Source organism: Emydura macquarii, unplaced genomic scaffold (genome assembly GCF_026122565.2).
Source record: "Emydura macquarii macquarii isolate MOO-44397 ecotype Brisbane River unplaced genomic scaffold, CSIRO-AGI_Emac_v2 contig_705, whole genome shotgun sequence".
Taxonomy (NCBI): domain Eukaryota; kingdom Metazoa; phylum Chordata; order Testudines; family Chelidae; genus Emydura; species Emydura macquarii.
In genome coordinates, this window is record NW_027130842.1 from 14,732,227 (window position 1) to 14,750,876 (window position 18,650).

Here is an 18,650-nt window from a genome sequence, read left to right on the forward strand (position 1 = left end):
GAACTAGTAACATGAGATAGGTGAGTGAAATAGTGTTGTTTGAATGCAATAGAGATAATGTAATCCGTTCTCTAGAGAAAATCTGGACTGAAGTCAGTGATGTTGTATGAACTGATAATGTAATTTCTTCATGTATGACAGGAAAGAACTTATTGTGATACTATTGCTAAATGTGCACAGTACTTACCAGTAGCAAAGCTCGAGTATAATATGTTATTGATATTGCCATATCTCCATATGCTGTCAATTTTTCCCTCATTTTCAGCAGCAAGTTACTGAATTTTTGAACATCTACTGCTCTGCACCAGAAAGTGGCCAAAAAGAGAGCACTTGGGAAATCCCAGCATACATTCATTTCTGTGATAGGCCAGGCGTCACATTAACCCTCAAGCCAGAACACAGAGTGGAAGATGTCTTGTCTTTGGCATGCAAGGTACAGTGTTCTCACATCTGAATGTAGCTTGTGGGCTTTAAAAGGCCTCCACTTATACCTGTGGGTTAATTATTCTGATGCTGAAACAGGGAAAGTCCAGCCTCTTGAGTCCCAGTATCACTGTCCTTTAAGAGTTCCTCCTTTGCTTCTGCCTCCATTTCTCCAGCAGTACTGTTTAAGGCTCAGTGGAGCCAAAGCAGCAGTGTCATGGGGAGCCTTTCAAGCAGTGGCATAGGCATTCTTTGATGCCCAAGCTAGCATGCAGCCAAGAATCTTGAAAGTGCAGTAACAGCCGCATCTGTTAATCCACCCATGAAGACTCCTGACATATGTCTTGTCTCCCTCATTTCACTGAGTCATTACAATGAATAGAATTGTTGCATCAAAATTAGTCGTAGAAGAAGGGTGGTAATTGGTTGTGTTACTGCTGATGTCACAATGGCCTCTCTTAAGGAGCTACTTAAGCTGTTCACTTGAGCTTATTTTGTAGCCTATATAATTATAACACTTAGAGACAATAATCATTAATAATTTAGCTTAATTAAAACCTAATTTCTTCAAATAGAGCCTCTGTGTAAAGATTTTAGTTCCTTTAAACTATATGGAAATTTTGAAGTGTCTGCATTATTCCATTGATAAGATTCTTTGGGACAAAGAAAAGACTGACACACATGTTAATTTCTTAAAGGACTCAGTATTTAATTAATAAACTAACTAATGGATTTACTTATATATTCTCAAAAAATTCAGCCTGTTCTCAGAGTAGGTGCTGTAAGTTTGGGGAGGACCCCCTGTAGTTTTCTTGCAAAACAAAGAGATTGAATGACTGCTTGAAGGGCAAAATAAAACTTAGCCTTACCTATGGAGCCATGACCAGAGCCTTCAGTACACCAATGGGGAATGAAACCATTTTCAAACTATAATGGAATAAAACAATAATTCTGGGGGGAAATCTTCATTTAAAAGATCCTGTTAACTGACAAATGATGTGTCCAGTTGACCTTACCTCCTGATTGAAAAACACAACAGACTTTGCTTGACCACCAGATGGCAAGACAGAGCTGAAACGTTAGGAAACGGATTCATAATGTAACAGATAGTAGCCCTGCTAAAAGAAATAAAGGGATATAGATACATAAAATGAAATTTAAAAGTAAATGATTTGTCTTCCTCATTACACTGTTCCAGAATGTGTCTGTCTGTAGAAAATACTGTTCTGTTATGCCTTTATCACTTCAATGATCTACTAATAAGTTACTTTATTTTAATTTTTTCTTTTAATGAACCTTTTTCTGTTTTATCTTTTCTTTCTATTCTGTATGTAAAGTTTTTCATAAGCAGTCTAGCTCTGACTCCTTTCTGCTACATCTTTTCTGGTTCTTTTTCCTTCTTATATTGCCATTCCACTCTGGTGAGGGTAAGGAATCTTCATTCTTTAACACAACACGATGTTTGAAAGAGAGAGAGAGAGAGAGAGAGAGAGAGAGAGAGTGTGTGTGTGGTGGGTAAAGTCTGATATTTTATTTTCTCAACCATATTTTAAGGCTCTTCTTCACTCATTTGTATTCTGCATACCCAAAACTTTGGATAACACACCGAGAAAGAATATGCATTTTCATATAATTATTCAGCACATAAGGCACACATTACCTATACATTCTATTACACATATTGAAATATTCAGCTAAACAATCCTTCCTCAGTGGATTAAGCTTTAGAGGCCTGTTAGACAGAGAGGTGAAATGATCTTAATGGATGCAGAGCCACCTTCTGGTCTGAAACCCTGCTCTATTAATATTCTGAAATGCAAGATTTGCTGCAGTAGTCTCAGCAGCATGCTGAATTTAAGAGACAGTCTCACCAGGCGCTCATCACTTTTAGGTCAGTATCCTTGGGGAGTATTCCCATTCCTCTTTGACTTCCTGCAGATATTAGATTTTCACTTGGACCACATATGGTGAAAAGTAGGTATTACTCACCGGTATAGATAAAACCTGGCAGTAAAATGTGCAATAAAAGCAACCCCTTAGGGAATCCCCCATCTCCTAAGAGCCCTTATATGCATATGCACTTTCCTCATCAGAGGTACAGGTTGTGTGCAGAACCGAGCCATGCAGAAAATGATAAAGATGAGTGCAAGTTCAAAAGGACAGAACAGAGTTCTAAGTTCATTTCAAAACACATAATGACGCTTGGTTAATCTAACAGCCAAGATGTAATGTTAATGCAAGTGTTTCCTGAGTATCCTTACAAGAAACCCAGAAATCACAGTGATGTGAACTGGAACCGTATCATCTAGGCAGTACAGCTAGTTTATAACCACAAAAGCATTTAGAAAATAACTTGTTGAAGATTGCCTTTGCATAACTTCTAAAGGCGTTTTGTGTGTGGGAGGCTTCTTTGACATCTGGATTCTGTAAATAAATCATGAATTTCAAATACGTTCTTTTCATCCCTTAGATGAGGCAGCTGGAACCAAGACACTACGGTCTACAACTTAGAAGATTAGTTGATGAAAACATTGAGTATTGTATTCCTGAAGCATATGAATACATACAAGATCAGGCAAGTCTGACTAATTTTAAATAAGAACTTCTCGGTATTTGTAGCCACAGCTAAATTATACTCTATAAATCTCTGTGAATTAGATACAAAATGGGATTTTTCGATTAGATCACTACCGCAGACTGTATTCTGCCACCCTTACTCACAGTGGGGTAAAGTCTCCCATGTGCAGAGAACTAGAAAGCTAGGGCACCACATAAGTCTTGCTTTAAGCACTATTTTGAGGGTTTAAGTGGGACTTCATGGTTCATAGGCCTAGTGCTGGTGCTGTGCACAGGGGTGAATTTCAGCCAGTAGGTAATACCTTTTTCCACAGTGGGTCCCACTGTGAGTTCAGTGATGCATGCAGCGTAACACACTTCTCTAATGTGAGTAAAGGTGGCAGGATCTGCCCTTAATGGATTATTTAACAATGCAGCTTATTTTTTTTTTTAATTTAAAATGATACTGATTTCAATGAAGTATTGAATCTTTGGTTTCTGCAGTCCTACAGTTTAACAGCTTCTGATGTTTTCTCTCTAACAGATATATGATGAAATAGAAATTTTTCCTTTGAATGTTTACCATGTGCATCTTACTAAGACTGAGAACATAACTGATTTCGGTAAGTCTTAGTAAAATCCTTCGCAGTGATTTTCCTTTTATTTTCTTTGTTCTTTTTGAAGCTTAATTTTTAATTCCAGCAGCTTTCTCTATGTTAATAACTTCTGGGCCACTACAGATGGCTCACTATGACAAGTCTGCAAAGTGCACAAGTGAGCACTTTAAGGAAGACCGGAGAAATGCTCTCCATTTGGCACTGCTGACCATTTTATGTTTGACTCCTGCATTTGCGAGAGCAAGTGTGAAAGGCTTACTTCCCCACGCCATTTCATTGACCAGCCAGTAAAAGAGGTTCTGAAGAGTTTCTCTTGCTCAACTCAATAGAATTACCCAGACTACTCTCAATGTCTGATTTCTTTTTTGGCAGCAAAAAATTCTGTTAACTCTGTGCCAACAGGCCATCACTCGACAGAAATTTTAACTGCCTTCTTTTCCCTGTGGGAGGGAATGCCTAAGAATATCCATATGTTTGCTCATTGTGAAATGTTGACTTTAGTCATTCAACTGACAAGAATGAGCAAGGCAGTGGAGAAAAAAGGAAAGAAGATAATACTGTACAAGGAGAGATAGGAACAGGGGAAAAAAATTGGAGTCCTGATTCACACCCACTGAGGTCACTGCATTCTCACTAAGATAGTCTTTCCATTGACTTTAAGGGCATGTTTGCATGGTGCATTAGTTTACACTAGAGGGGTGTAAATTTCAGCATGCAATAGTTCGTTGTACTCTAATTGGCCTGTGCAGATGCTGCTGGTGCTCACTAAAAGTTCCAGTGTGCCTATAAATGCAATCTCATTTCAAACAGTATTTCAGGAACACTCACTAGAGAATTGCTAGTGTGTGCCATCAGGATCTACATGGTCTAATTAATGCACATGCTAGTGCACACTAGAATTTACAGCCCTCTAGTGCGGTCTAACAAACATCAGGACATGCCCTAATGTGAGTTGGATCGGGTCTGAGATTATAGTCTCTTTGAGTCAAGGACTGTGTTTTCCCCTCTCGTGTTTTTTTTTTTTTTTTACTGGCCAGAGCACATTGTATGAACTCTATAAATGATAAGGATAGTCCAAATCTTGCAGTACTTGCTCAAACAAAACTCTAATGACTTCAGTGGGAATTTTGTCTCAGTAAGGATTGCAGGATTTGACCCTATAAGAAAAGAAAGAGAGAGAGAGAGAGAGAGAGAGAAGACAGAGAATATGCTGTAGGAGGAGAACAAGTGGTGCAGGAGAAAAGAAAGGAAAAAAAGTCGACTGGGGAAATAAGATCTGCTCCAGAACACAGATTCATATGGACAAATCTGCACTACTTCTTAGTTGCATACTTGTTGTTTCTCCTTTCCTGAACACATTGACTCCATTTTCTTTGAGGATTTATTAGCTATATCCTGCACTGAGTTATCAACTTTTTGTCATTTCTGAGAGCAGAAATGTGTGTGCGAGGAACAAAATGGGGAATTCTCATTATATTGCAGAAGAACTCCTTTTCCTTCATGCTGACGTCTGATCTCATCCATCAACTTGTGTCAAGCATTCTCGGCTAGAGAAAAGATACAGCTCTTTGGGGCGAGGATTTTCTTTTTATTTTTTAAAATGTTTTTACAGCACCCATAATAATGGGGGTCTGATCCTGATTGTGTCAGTTGTACACAAAAATGGGTTATTAAATGATGTGTGTCTTCAGGCACTTTTCTCTCCCAGTTTTCACAAGAAATCTCAAAACATCCTCATAATATTTGTCAAACTGTTTTGTAGTCCTTTGCTGGATCTGGAGATCTATGTTATTAAAATGCTGTGTCGGGCTGACCTGGAAAAACAATAAAATATCTCATGATAACTATTTACACTGCCCTAAGAATAAAGAAATCTACATGAGAGAATTTGTCTTCAAGGTGTGGGTCTGCGTGTGTTTGAGTGTGTATACAAGTTAGGAGTGAGAGATGTCACCTCCCTTTGATAATGTAGATTAAATCTACTGAACATACAAAACTAAATGAGAAATACCTGACAAAAAATTCACAGGGGTGAAGGTAAAACCCTTTTTCTTTTTAATTCCAGGTTTTGCAGTCACAGCTCAAGTTGTTGAAAACCGGCATCTCACTCATATATTCATAAGTGATGTTCTCACAGATGGACTGGCTTACAAAGAAGGTTTGTGTCATGGTTGAACTAAACACTGTTCTGTTTTTCATTACTTTTTATTAAGTAGCAAACTTTAGGGAACTTTAAAATTTGTGTCTGAAAATGGTTCTTTGTTTCTAATATCCTTGGTCTTCTTGCTTGGTTACCATGGACAATAGATGATGCTAGGTAAGATAATTTACATAAAGTGGCCGAGGAACCCTTTTAATAAGAGGTGAAGAGAGAATAATGCTTGTGTACACTTGGGACAAATTCTGCTCCCAACGCCCAGACCAAATGTTGGGACCTGCACAAGGGAGAAATTCTCTACCTCACATTGTGGAACCTCTTGGGCTAAATTAGCCCCCATGGCTCTTAGTCTCCCGTTTGCCCACAAAAAACAGTGGTGTATCCAACAGGCTGGTTCCCAAAGAACTACCTTGTGCATTGCATTGCAGGGTGCCCCTGAAGTTCTCTACTTTGTGGTGCTCATGGATTGTATATCTCCTCATCGGGGTCTTAAGATTCTCATCTTCCCCTCCACACAGATGAACCACATCAATTCTGCTGTGTTTGGGACTGTCTGCACCTGCAAAGGATGGGGAGAATTGTCCTCTTATTCATCTGTAGTGCATTGGTCAACTGGTTGTTGCTGATCCTAAAATGTACAAGTTCCTGCTATTTGGATTTAGCTGAATTATCTTGTAAAAATCTCACTTGTTACATTTCCCTGTTGCAATTTTGCAAGAATGATGAAATCAGCTTGATAAGCTCCTTGTGTTTCCTGAACTGAGATCCTAAAATAAGTTATTTTGCCTATATGGTTTTCAGAATGCTGATGGGCCAACTTAAAATGAACCCATGGTCCAAAAGTCTGAGTGATTCTTCTATCAGACCCTTTTCTAAAGCTGCATGTCAGAGTCATCCTGTTTTAGCCTTTCAGTAGAAAGAAACAGTCATGTCATAGGTGGCACATTCAACAAATAACCAGGTACATGTTGAACTTAATACTGCAGTCATGGCACACATAAAATTCCTGTTGACTCCAGCGGAATAACTGCAGGATTAGGTCATTTCATATAAAAATATATAGTCAAAATACATTATGATTTATTTTGTAGCTATTCATCAGTGGTCCTGTGTTTCCTTCTTATTTTCTTTCCTTTCTCATTCTTCCAGGGCTGAGAGTGGGCAATGAAATCTTGATTATAAATGGAGAGGCTGTGTCTGATCTTGACCTCAGGCAGATGGAGTTATTGTTTTCGGGGAGAAGTGTCAAGCTCACTGTGAGAACAAGTCATTATGGCACTAAGCGAGCATTATGTATGTCATGGTCAGATGGCGACATTTCCACGGACCCAAAAAGCTTATTACCCCCTCCTAATCAATCACAGCTTCTGGAAGAATTTCTGGATAACTTCAAAAAGAATACAGCAAATGGTGAGATGATGATGATTGTATTTACTTTTCTGACCAGTCAGTTATTTTGAAAGTACAGTTTTTCTCTTTTTGTCCATTAAAAATATTATTCTCATGCTACAAGAGAAAAACTCAGATACAAATTGTATAAAATCCGTTTAAATTTTATGCATGTCTGTAATTATAGTGATTTCCTGAGAGAAGCAATGAAACAGAAAATGATCATCTCTGCAGGAAAATTATGTTATTTTAACCTATTCCACTGAATCATTCCAGTAATGCTAAATTCTCTGGTTTGAAGTGTCACGACTATCCATTATTACTCCACATGAGCATCAAAAGTTGAAATGATGTCGCTTTTAGGTGCAGGAATTTTGCTCTATGTTTAATACACTTCACTTGCTCAACTTTCCATGTACGTTTAAAACTCTATGAAAATAATAACAATAATCAGCTGAAAATGGAGACATTTTATAACAGCCTTCCCCACCAATCAGTGTTCCAGTAAAATACAGGTATCCCTTTATATAAATGTGTCTTTTACCTCCGGACACCTTTAATGTGATTCTCTTGCTACCTTCTCTTTGGATTTCTGAATCTTATCATCATACTAACTACCAGATGTAGGAAGTATGTTAAATGTGTGAGGTGAGGGTGAGATTTGGCCACATTCTGTATGGGTGAACAAGATAGGGAGGGTGCAAAGAGCTTGAGTGCAAGGGCTTCTCCTGGCTAGCATCATGGATACCCAGAAACAGAGAGGAAGGAGTTGAGTGAATGATCGTTTTCCACCATACCAGCTAGCTGAAGGCAGCACATACATGCTGCATACCCTCAAGGGATGTAGTAGCAGGCACACTCCCCTAGGGTCGGAGCCAGTGCCTATAGAAGTCAGTGGGAGCCTTTCCATTGAGTCCCTGGGCACTGGATCAGGCCCCTGGTGTATTGTTGAGCTCTGTGAGGCATCCCCCACTCCACGTCCATGGTAAGCCAATGCCAATACCCATCGCTCATTTTTTTTCTAAATCCCATGGACTTCTTTGTCTAAATAGGAGTGAGTGAGTACTGCAGGACTTGGCCTTTTGTGAACTGAAACATTCTATCAAATGCCACATCACAAATAAGTAGTATAAACATCACTCTGTTTGAGATTGCCCTGCTCTGTTGGAGAAATGTGTTTTGTGATATCAACATGTTTTTAAGATACTGCCTGAAATATAAAGTATTTTGGGGGGATTTTCTCCCCTTGAATATTGTGCATATAGATATAGCAGATTTAATTCAGTATCATGAATGGAAAAAAGAAGGTGCAGTTCCTTCTTTATACCTCTGGAGGATGCTATTAAAATTCCACAGGAAACCTAGCCCAGGTTCATTGCTGCATGAGGGAGAGGAAGTCATCTTTGTGCTTAATTGTGGTGGCAAGTGTTTTCTGATCTTAATCTAGGCATGATTAAAAAAAAAGAATAAAAAATCACAAAGGAGAACTTGATAGGATGGATTTAATTATAAAGTAACTTTATTAGGTCATCTCTGAAATTAAAAAAGAATTCTGATTACAAGATTTGTGATACCATAAGTAGCATCTCTCTCAGGGGCTTTAGTTCAATTTAAAATACCATTACATTGACTATTGGCATATGAAAGTTAGTGTCATAAAACAAAAATTATGATGGAACTAATTAATTAGTTATATTAGGCCATCACTCAGCTTGTTGGTTTGATATTATAGTCCGGCATTATCTGGAGTATTCATATAATAAACGTTTGTGTCCATTCACCAGATTTATTATTCCTCAGAGAGAAATTTGCAGCCTTTGTTAATCTCCGGATATTCCATTATAATAAGATGTTGCTAAGTATGTTTCATACTCTAGGCACTAAAGTGTATATACTTATCTGATTAAGGAAGCAGTCAAGGCAGATATGTTTACCTTGAAAAGAAAAAAATGGTTCTAACTTGAGCTCTGTTAGAAAGTCTGTCACACTTATCAAATTACTGTGTATCAGCATTTAGTTTCTGGACGCCTAATTTGGTTCATGTGTAAACAAAAGAGAATGGCACTACTTTGACTTAATAGATAATCTCAGTGGATTTCATCCTTCTAGTCTCATTTTATTTATAAAGGACTTGAATAGGATTTCATAGACAGACACTGATGTAATGGTCTGAATCCAGGTTTGGGAGCCAGAGATTCCAAGGTTCTAACCTGGCTCTGACACTGTCATTCTGGGTGGTATTAAGTGAGTCACTTAGACCACAATTTTCTAAAGTGGCTTCTGATTTTTGGTCCCTCAGTATTTCAGTGTCCAATTTGAAGCAACCTGAGCCTTTATTTTCAGAGATACTGAGCACTCACAGCTCCTTTGAAAGTCAGCAGTTGCTGAGCACTTCTGGAAGTCAAACACAAATTGTCTCAAATTGGGCATCTGAAATCAGAGGCCACAATTGTTAGCTTTGATCTTTCTGCTGCAGTTTCCCCAATTTGTAAAAAGTAGATAATTATATTGAGCAGTTCTGGGCAGAAGATTAGAGAATTAGTTAAGGTTTGTAAGGTTCTTTGAAAATGAAAAGTGTCTCAGAGTATTATCAGGGTGACAAGGCGGCTGAGGTAATATCTTTTATTGGAGCAACTTCTGTTGGTGAGATAGACAAGCTTTCACGCTACACAGATCTCTTCTTCAGGTCGGGGAAATGTACTCAGAGTGTATTATTATCATATATGACCAAATGTTGATATCCTTAGGCTGTGTCTACCTTTATAGCAGTGTGTAGAGTACAGGTACCGAGAAAGTAGTCACAATCCATGTAGCCACACTCCACAGTGAAATGTTCCAGAAGTGTGGAGGCAGTGGGAAGCTGCCCGAGCCTTTTCCCACTGTCTCCTTGCTGCTCTGCCATAGTCTTTCCCTGCTGCTAGTGCAGGGGTCGGCAATGTTTGGGAAGTGGCATGTCAAGTCTTCCCCTGCCCCTGTCCCACATGCCGTGGGCCCAGTGCAGTGGCATACCGTGGGTCTCTGGCGCCCGGGGGCCATACTTACATTGGTGCTCTCCCCCCCTCTGTTGGGTAGCAGCGCCTCACGTGGGGGAGGGTGTCTGCAAGCTCGTTTTCTGCTCTCCACTCCTCCCCCTGTCAGCGGCAGTGTCCGGCGGGGCGGTCTGCAGGCCCATGTCCCACTCTCCTCCACTCACCCACCTCTTGGTGGCAGCAGCAACAGCGACAGGGCCTCGCGGGGGTGGTGGTCTGCAAGCCCATTTTCCGCTCTCCCCCTGTTATGGGGATGGTGGGGACTGCCAGGCGGCGGGTGTGTGTGTGTGTGTGTGTGTGTGTGTGTGTGTGTGTGTGTGTGTGTGTGTGTGTGTGTGTGTGTGTGTGTGTGTGTGTGTGTGTGTGTGAGAGAGACAGAGAGGCTCTGGTCCCCACGGCTCCCTCCTGGCACCCAGCGCAGGGGCAGAGGGGCTGTGAGTACACCCTGGCTGCCTGCGACAGGGGGCGGCTCTGAGGAGGAGGGCCTGGCCAGCACCTCCCCCCCCCAGGCCAGTGCCCGGAGGCATGGCCCCCCGCTCAGTATGCCACTGGCCCAATGCCCCTGGCCAGGAGCTGCTCCCGGCCCCAAGCAGTGCCACACAGCAGCCACTATCCCCTCACAGGCTCGGTCCTTCAGGTCCGTCCGTCGTCGTCCCCTCCCGTCCCTCCTCCCACAACATGACGTGGGCCCTGCACCATGATGCATGCTGCTCAAAATCATCTTGCATGCCAAACATGCCACAGGTTGCCAGCCCCTATGCTAGAGGTTTCACTGCAGTGGAGAAAGGCTTAGGTGGTGGGAAGCAGCAGGACACCACACTGCTAAAAATGGCAGTGTAGATGTGGGACGCAGTGCTTGGGTGGGTAGTGTATATGGCCTGAGGGATCACGTGTGTATGGCACTCACCTTTACTCGCCTAAGCCATGCCTCAGTGTCTACACTCCTCTTTATACTTGTGCTAACTGGGATGTGCAGTGCCTTTACTCTGCACACCACCATAAATGTAGACCTATCCTTAGTCATGCTGGGTATCAACATTTGGCCTATAACAAAGCTGAAGTTACTATAAAGTAATCTTTTGAAAAACACTGACTTCATATAGCTATAGTGGTAGGGATTTGTCTGAGTATATGCTTGTAACTCCTTTGCATCATTATGATGAATGCAATTTCTTATCTAATCCCCTGCATTGCCGAGATGACATTTTACCTCACTCTGGCAACTTTTAGCACAGAAAAAGGAAAAAAAAGTGATTGGTTTCCCCCAAAGCTTCCTGTAAGCGTGTTGGCTCCATGGGAGGCCACAGCGGCTTCCTACAAACAGGGAATAGCTCGCGCTTGGCAAGTGAGTAGTCCGAATAGTCCACCCTTAGGCAGGGTGAGCAGCAGTTACTCGCTCAGGCCCTCAGTCGGGGTGAGCGAGCAAAGAGTCAGTTGCTCCAACCCCTAGGCAGGGTGAGCAGAGGCGGATCGCTCAGGCCCTCAGACGGGGCGAGCGAGCAAGGAGTCTATTGCTCCAACCCCTAGGCAGGGTCAGCAGAGGAGGCAACGGCTTCAGGCGGGGTCAGGAGAGCAATTCTCCTGGGGTGGCTAGGGAAAAGGGGAAGGGGAGGGGGACGCAGGCCCACCCGTATCCACTGCATCCCAGCCCAGGGCCCTAGCAGTGGCAGAAGCGGCTGCCACTGTGTCGGCGGGGCTCCCGCCGCAACACACCGACTATAAGGCGGCTTCAGCCACAGGCCGTGGCTGTCCCTGGGCTACTTCCTCCCCACTGACCCTAGTACCTGCCTTCTCCGTGCCGCGAGGATAGTCCACCTGGGGTAGCGCCGTTAGTCCTTCCTCATCGACCGGAGGTAAGGCAGGAAGCTCCTCTTCGGGGGGCAGCTCCTCAAGGTCGTTGTATGTTGGGAGCGGCTTGGCCTCGGGCAGCTCCTCCAAGTCCTGCCCCGCTGCAGGGAGGGGCTCGGCGGCCGGCAGTTCCTCCAGATCCGGCCCGGCCTCCGGGGGTGCCCGCCACTCGGGCTGCTCTGGGGTCTCGGCCCAGTCTGGCAGTTCCAGAGCACGGGCTCGGGGTTGGGGTAACTCGGCCCAGTCATCCTGGCCGGGTTGCCTAGTCCAGCTTCTCGAGGGCCCTATCCAATCCCCGGGCCCAGGTGGGGCTGGGGTTCGTCGGTGGCGGCTAGGCCTCTGCTGGCAGGGCAGCACGTCTGCCTCTGGCGGCAGTCTGGGCCCTACTGAGCTCAGGGGCTAGGCTTTTGTATTTCCCCTTCCTGTTGGGGCTCCGCCCCACGGCTGCCAATTGGCCTGGCCGGGTGGCCCTATCACGGCCCGGGTCCCTTGTTGCCGGGCAGACTCTGGGGCAGGGGGTGAGTTGGGCCAATCAGAGCGCTCGTGTCCTTCCTCAGGCTCTGGCTCCGTGGGAGGCCCAGCGGCTTCCTACACTTCCACTGCTAAAAAATCAGTCATTGGGAGTTCAGTTTTCATAAAAATGATTTATTTCCTTCAGGAGACCAGAACACAGCGGTGGCAGTGTATAGGACCTCTCTGCCTTCCCTGATGCTATAATGAATCTGATATCCCATATGGCAGTGACATGCATTCGCTGCTGAGCCACCTGTTTGGTAATAAGCTTATACTGGAAGGGAAATAAAATGAAACACTTGGTTTTAAAATATATATACATATGGAAACCCCATTTGTTGAGCAACTAAATTTGCACCAAGTTCTCTGTCCTAAGGAAGTTAAACAAATATTTGTAAAGAAGGAATAAAAATGAGGGAATTTTTACAACCGTGGAAAATATAGACTTGCCCCATTTCAGCACGGCATGGATGTTAGAGAAATAAACAACAGAGTTACTGATGAGAATTAAATGCTGTGTATGTTAGTGTTAGTATGTCTGGTTTTGTAATTAATGAACCTTCTGCTGACATCTGAAGCATGAGCAAATCACAGAGGTTGATATGAATAGGTTTGAATGTCTATTGCAAAGCAGTTTTCAGGATGTGAGTTGTTGCAATATCTCAGGGTCTTTATTGCCTCAGAAATTCATGTTGCTCAGATTTTGCCATACAGATACTCAGATAACCAGGTATAGCATGAATGCCTGGACAGATAAATACCTTCGAGAAGGGTGTCCCCCTCTTGGCTTCTGCAGAGGCTAATTCTTCTTCTTTAATAAAGATCAGGTAGCCCTGTTCTCATTGAGATTCCATTGAGTCCTGCTCAAGAGTGTGTGGGAGAAAATGGATAAAACTCATACAGTAATGACATCTCAACTTTATAAATCATATCACAGTGGGAGGAGGGAGAGGAAACAAGATGGCTATCTAATAATCCTTAACGAAACCTCACCTGATCCAAAGCATTTCTCAATATTGAAGTCTTATAATTTGAGACATACAACAGTATTAAGAAAAAAGAGAGAAAAGGAGTTGGAAGGACTTGAAGCTGGTAAACTCATTGCTTCCAGTAGCAGACTCTGACTGAAGCACTGGCTTTTGCCAGTTTCACGGCAGCCCACGTCTCTTTCTGTCTGCCTCCATCTGTTGATTCAGATCTTTCAGCAAATCTGTGAAACATTCCTCACTTACACTGATGGCTTTTATAAAACTCTGTCTTGCTATAAAATGTATAAAATTACCCCAAAGTTAACATTCATACAGTTTAGTTCTTCCTGAAGAAACTACCTTGCTCCTGTGTCTTTTGTGTTCTCTAGTGTTGCAGAGATTCTGAGACAGATTTATTTTTATTCTTTCACTTCTTATGCAGCGTTGTTAAAAGGATGCAATCAAGTCTGTGTTTCATGCATTTGAACATTGTTTCTTGGTTTCTTTTAAATCCCATGATTCCTTTCGGATGAGGGCCCTGCCCTCTGAGGAAGATTTTAGTTTCACAAGCATATACATATTGCTGTCTACTGCCTGTCTGCTTCTTATCAACAGGCATTTGGTGGTGTCACACCAGTAGGGAAGCAACTAGCTAGGAATATGCCCTTGTCTGTGTGGCACGACTATATAGAGGAGACAGTATATAGGAGACTATACAGAGGATCAGTCTTTTTGTCCACTTTAATTCCTTCTCCATATGCTCCATAGACAAGCTTTCCAAATGTGACAATAAGCATTATGGCCTCTTGTCCGAAGAGCATACAGATTTAGTATATGTATCATAGAATTATAGGACTGGAAGGAACCTTGGGAAGTCATCTAGTCCAGTCCCCTGCCCTCAAGATAGGGCTAAGTATTATCTAGCCTGTCCCTGACAGGTGATTGTCTAACCTGCTCTTAAAAACCTCCATTGACTGAGATTCCATGACCTCCATAGGTAATTTGTTCCAGTGCTTAACTACCCTGACAGTTAGAAAGTTTTACCTAATATCCAACCTAAACCTCCCCTTCTGCAATTTAAGCCCATTGCTTCTTGTCCTTTCCTCAGAGGTTAACGAGAACATTTTTTCTCCCTCTTCTTTGTAACAACCTTTTATGTACCTGAAAACTCTTAGGTCCCCCCCCTTAGTCTTCTCTTCTCCAGACTAAACAAACCCAATTCTTTAAATATTTCCTCAAAGGTCATGTTTTCTAGACCTTTAATCATTCTTGTTGTTCTCTTTGGACTTTCTCCAATTTGTCCACATCCTTCCTGAAATGTGGTGCCCAGAACCTGACACTACACTCGAATTGAGGCTGTATCACCACGGAGTAGATCAGAGGAATTACTTCTTGTGTTTTGCTTAAAACACTCCTGCTAATACATCCCAGAATGGTGTTTGCTTTTTTTGTAAGCATTAGACTGTTGACTCATATTTAGCTTTAGATCCAGTATGACCCTCAGATCCTTTGCCACAGTACTCCTTCCTAAGCATTCATTTCCCATTTTGTATGTGTGAAATTGATTTTTCCTTCCTAAGTGGAGAAGTTGGCTTTGGTCCTTATTGAATTTCATCCTATTTACTTCAGGCCATTTCTCCCTTTTGTCCAGCTTATTTTGAATTTTAACTCTATCCTCCAAAGCACCTCTAAGCCCTCCCAGCATGGTATCATCTGCAAACTTTATCAATGTATTCTCTATGCCATTATCTAAATCTCTGATGAAGATATTGAACAGAACCGGAACCAGGACTAATCCCTAGGGGACCCCACTCTATATGCCTTTCCAGCTTGAACCACTGATAACAATTCTCTGGGAATAGTTTTCCAACCAGTTATGCATCCACCTTATAGTAGCTCCATCTAGGTTGTATTTCCTTAGTTTGTTAATGAGAAGGTCATGTGAGACCGTATCTAAAGCTTTACTAGAGTCAAGATATACCACATCTACCGATTCCCCCCATCCACAAGGTTACCCTGTCAAAGAAAGCTGTTAAGTTGGTTTGACACAATTTTTTCTTGGCAAATCCATGCTGACTGTTACTTATCACCATATTAACTTCTACATGTTTGCAAATTGATTGCTTAATTATTTGCTCCATAATCTTTCCGGGTAGTGAAATTAAGCTGACTGGTCTGTAATCCCCTGGATTGTCCTTATTCACCTTTGTATAGCTTGGCACTGTATCTGCCCTTTTCCAGTCCTCTGGAATCTCTCCTGTCTTCCATGACTTTTTCAAGATAATCGCTAATGGCTCAGATATCTCCTTAGTCAGCTCCTTGAGTATTCTAGGATGTATTTTATCAGGTCTTGGTGACTTGAAGACATTTAACTTGTCTTAAGTAATTTTTAACTTGTTCTTTCCTTATTTTAGCCTCTGATCCTACCTCATTTTCACTGGCATTCACTGTGTTAGACGTCCAATTGTGATTAAACTTTTTGGTGAAAACTGAAACAAAAAAGTATCAAATATTCTTTTAGAGAATAGTATGCATGGTACCAGCTGCCTAGCCTGAATTTTCTATAACCAATTCACTCACATGTCTTAATTTTGTACCCTTCTAAATGTCTTGTAACAGTTTTGACCTATGACAAGAAAATGGCATGCAGTACAGGGGGGGTAGTAATTAATTCGCAGGAAGTGTACGCTCTCATTTGCCCCTTTCATAAAACGGGTTAACAGAAGCAATTGTTGCCTTGTACATGGGCTGTCATGCAGGGTTTTTTCCTGGTCCCAGGAGTAGTGGTTTAATGAGTTCCTTCTGGCACTTGACAAACTGTCTTGTTAACTTCTTGTTAAATGTGTGCTGTGTACATTAAAACATTGTTTATACTGTAAATCAGTTCAGGCCTTTAACTGTTGAACTTTTCTTTTCAAAGATAATTCTGTTCAGTTACAACAACTGCTACCCTGATTTACCCCCCGTGGAGACAATTGGCCAAATTATTAATTGCTGATGTAATGCCAGTAAAGTCAATGGAATTACGCTAGGCGTTAATTTGGCACAATGGGACTGCATGGGATGTAAATCAGGACACACAGGCCAGTTCCTGGACACTACCAAATCCTGTGTAGTACTGATACAGAAAATATGGAGCCTATTATAACAATAATGTTGCATACATCCAGACATGGGCCAGAATCCTTGGCATAATTTAGGCCTCAGCTTTTGAAACGTGTCAAGCAGCTGTGCTTCTGTGTTTCATTCAGAGGAGCTGTAGGTCACTTTCATTCAGATGCTTAACTAGCAGAGGGAGAGGAGAGTGAGGGAGACTTCATTCCTACAACAGCTGACTACCTAGGCTTAACCACAGATTCTTGCTAAGTTGTGAAATAACTTCCTCTTTTATCTTTTTTTGTTTTGTTTTGTATGCTTTAGGTCCATACATTCATAGTAGAGATACAGTAGATCAAGCTATCATATTTGCTAGGTCACTAGGGTCACACACTTCATTGCTCACATAGGCTAAGCTCAGTGAGTTATCAGAGTTTTTCAGTGCAAATGCCTTTCCAGAATGAAGTCTGTCCCAGATGGCAGTCATTAAAACCTTCCAGGCTAACAACACACCCTCACCTTAGTTCTTCTTTTAGCCAGTGGGCTCCTGATGAATGTCTATTGTTTCCATGTGTCTTCCCATTCCTTCCTTTCACCCCAACCCATTCCGAGGGCTATGTGTGTGTTCCCCTGTTTCCCCCCTCCTCAGACAAGGATTCCACAGTCCTCCTATGCCCGGGGCATAGTGTCTCTCTCTTTTTTCTTTTGCCTCCAAAGTATCTTTCTACCCTCTTAGATTCAAAGGGATTGGCAGATGGCTGGTGCTCTTTCTCTTTCTCCACCACTGAGGGGGGAAGCAGGACGCACGGAGTAAGGAAGGACTGAAGTTTGCTCTCCCTCTGCTGGTTAAGCATCTGCCCTTCAGCTGTATTAGGTGGCTTTCATAAGCAGAAAAAGGAGCAACGTTTTTTAAGTGCTAGTGGTTTTTCCAGTTTTTACCAAAATCAATAGGATTTTGCCCATTGATGCCTAGAATGTTTGCAAAAATGTTGGAACTGATTGGATGCAGTGTTCAAAAGTTACTGTGTTACAGACAGACAAACAGAGAAAAGCCATCAGTTTGAGCATAGTGTTTCGCTTTGCTTGGCCAGTCAGAAAATTTAAGCCATTTAAAGTAATCAGTAAGAGACCCCTTCAGTTTAAGGACGTTTTGTTGGCTAAGCAACCAGATAATAAAATATTGTAAATTGTTTGGACCATGTCTATTTTAAATAGAAATTTGATCAGTAAAATATATAGGTACAGATATATAGCAATTCTTTAACACAGGTATATCTCACAAGGTGTTTTTTTTGTGTTAAAGAAACTGTGATACATCCAATTGGTATGTTCAGAGGCCAATCTTTAAGGTGAACCAACCCAAATAATATACAATTTAAATGACTATAAGGACAGATTATTGTATGATTGGCAGTTGCAGAGAGAAAGTTTCACATGTGAAGTGATCCTACTAACCTTGTCACTGAAGCTTAGGGAATCATCAGGTACTGTTACAGAGGTGTTTTGTATGATTTCACTAATTGTTATCACCTATTGGTGATTGCCCAACTGAATGAGTTAGATGACTTCATGTTGCTGCATTAAACAAAGACAGAACCATCAAGGAGTATGAAAAGACTTTACATAAAGACTCTGTTCTAACTTCAAAATGGACATTTTTAGACCGTTGAAAGTGCTGGTAAAATATAGAGTCATGCAAAGTTGGATCACACTGCAAAGGGGCCACAGAAAGTAACTTGCTGAAGTAGGATGCTGACTGGAGCAAAGCCAGTAGGAGTTCAATGTGTAGCCCAACACATCTTACACAAACTAGTATGAAACAAGATGTGTTGCACGAAGATACTGGAATTTTGCAGACACAATGTTGCAAAAAGCCATAAAAGAGACACGTTGTTTTCTCATTGGATGATTAAAAGAGACACAGTTGGTATCCTGGTTGAACATTTCAAATCTTCACCAGACGCCTCAGTTACTTTTTGATTGGTCCTCATTAGCTTTGCCAAGAAGAGGAAACAGGCCGCACGACCCAACAGAAAATATATAAAATGCCCAG

At 41.9% G+C, this 18,650-nt stretch overlaps 1 protein-coding gene across 1 annotated transcript in view; it reads left to right on the plus strand.

Moving 5' to 3' along the window:
• TIAM2 (TIAM Rac1 associated GEF 2) overlaps nucleotides 1-18,650 on the plus strand; it is a 131,276-nt gene that overhangs the window by 45,187 nt on the left and 67,439 nt on the right. The window contains exons 8-12 of the mRNA XM_067542450.1: nucleotides 266-433; nucleotides 2,894-2,998; nucleotides 3,524-3,602; nucleotides 5,662-5,754; nucleotides 6,904-7,164. Coding sequence (XP_067398551.1) covers nucleotides 266-433; nucleotides 2,894-2,998; nucleotides 3,524-3,602; nucleotides 5,662-5,754; nucleotides 6,904-7,164 — 706 coding nt within the window. The remainder of the gene's footprint in view (nucleotides 1-265; nucleotides 434-2,893; nucleotides 2,999-3,523; nucleotides 3,603-5,661; nucleotides 5,755-6,903; nucleotides 7,165-18,650) is intronic.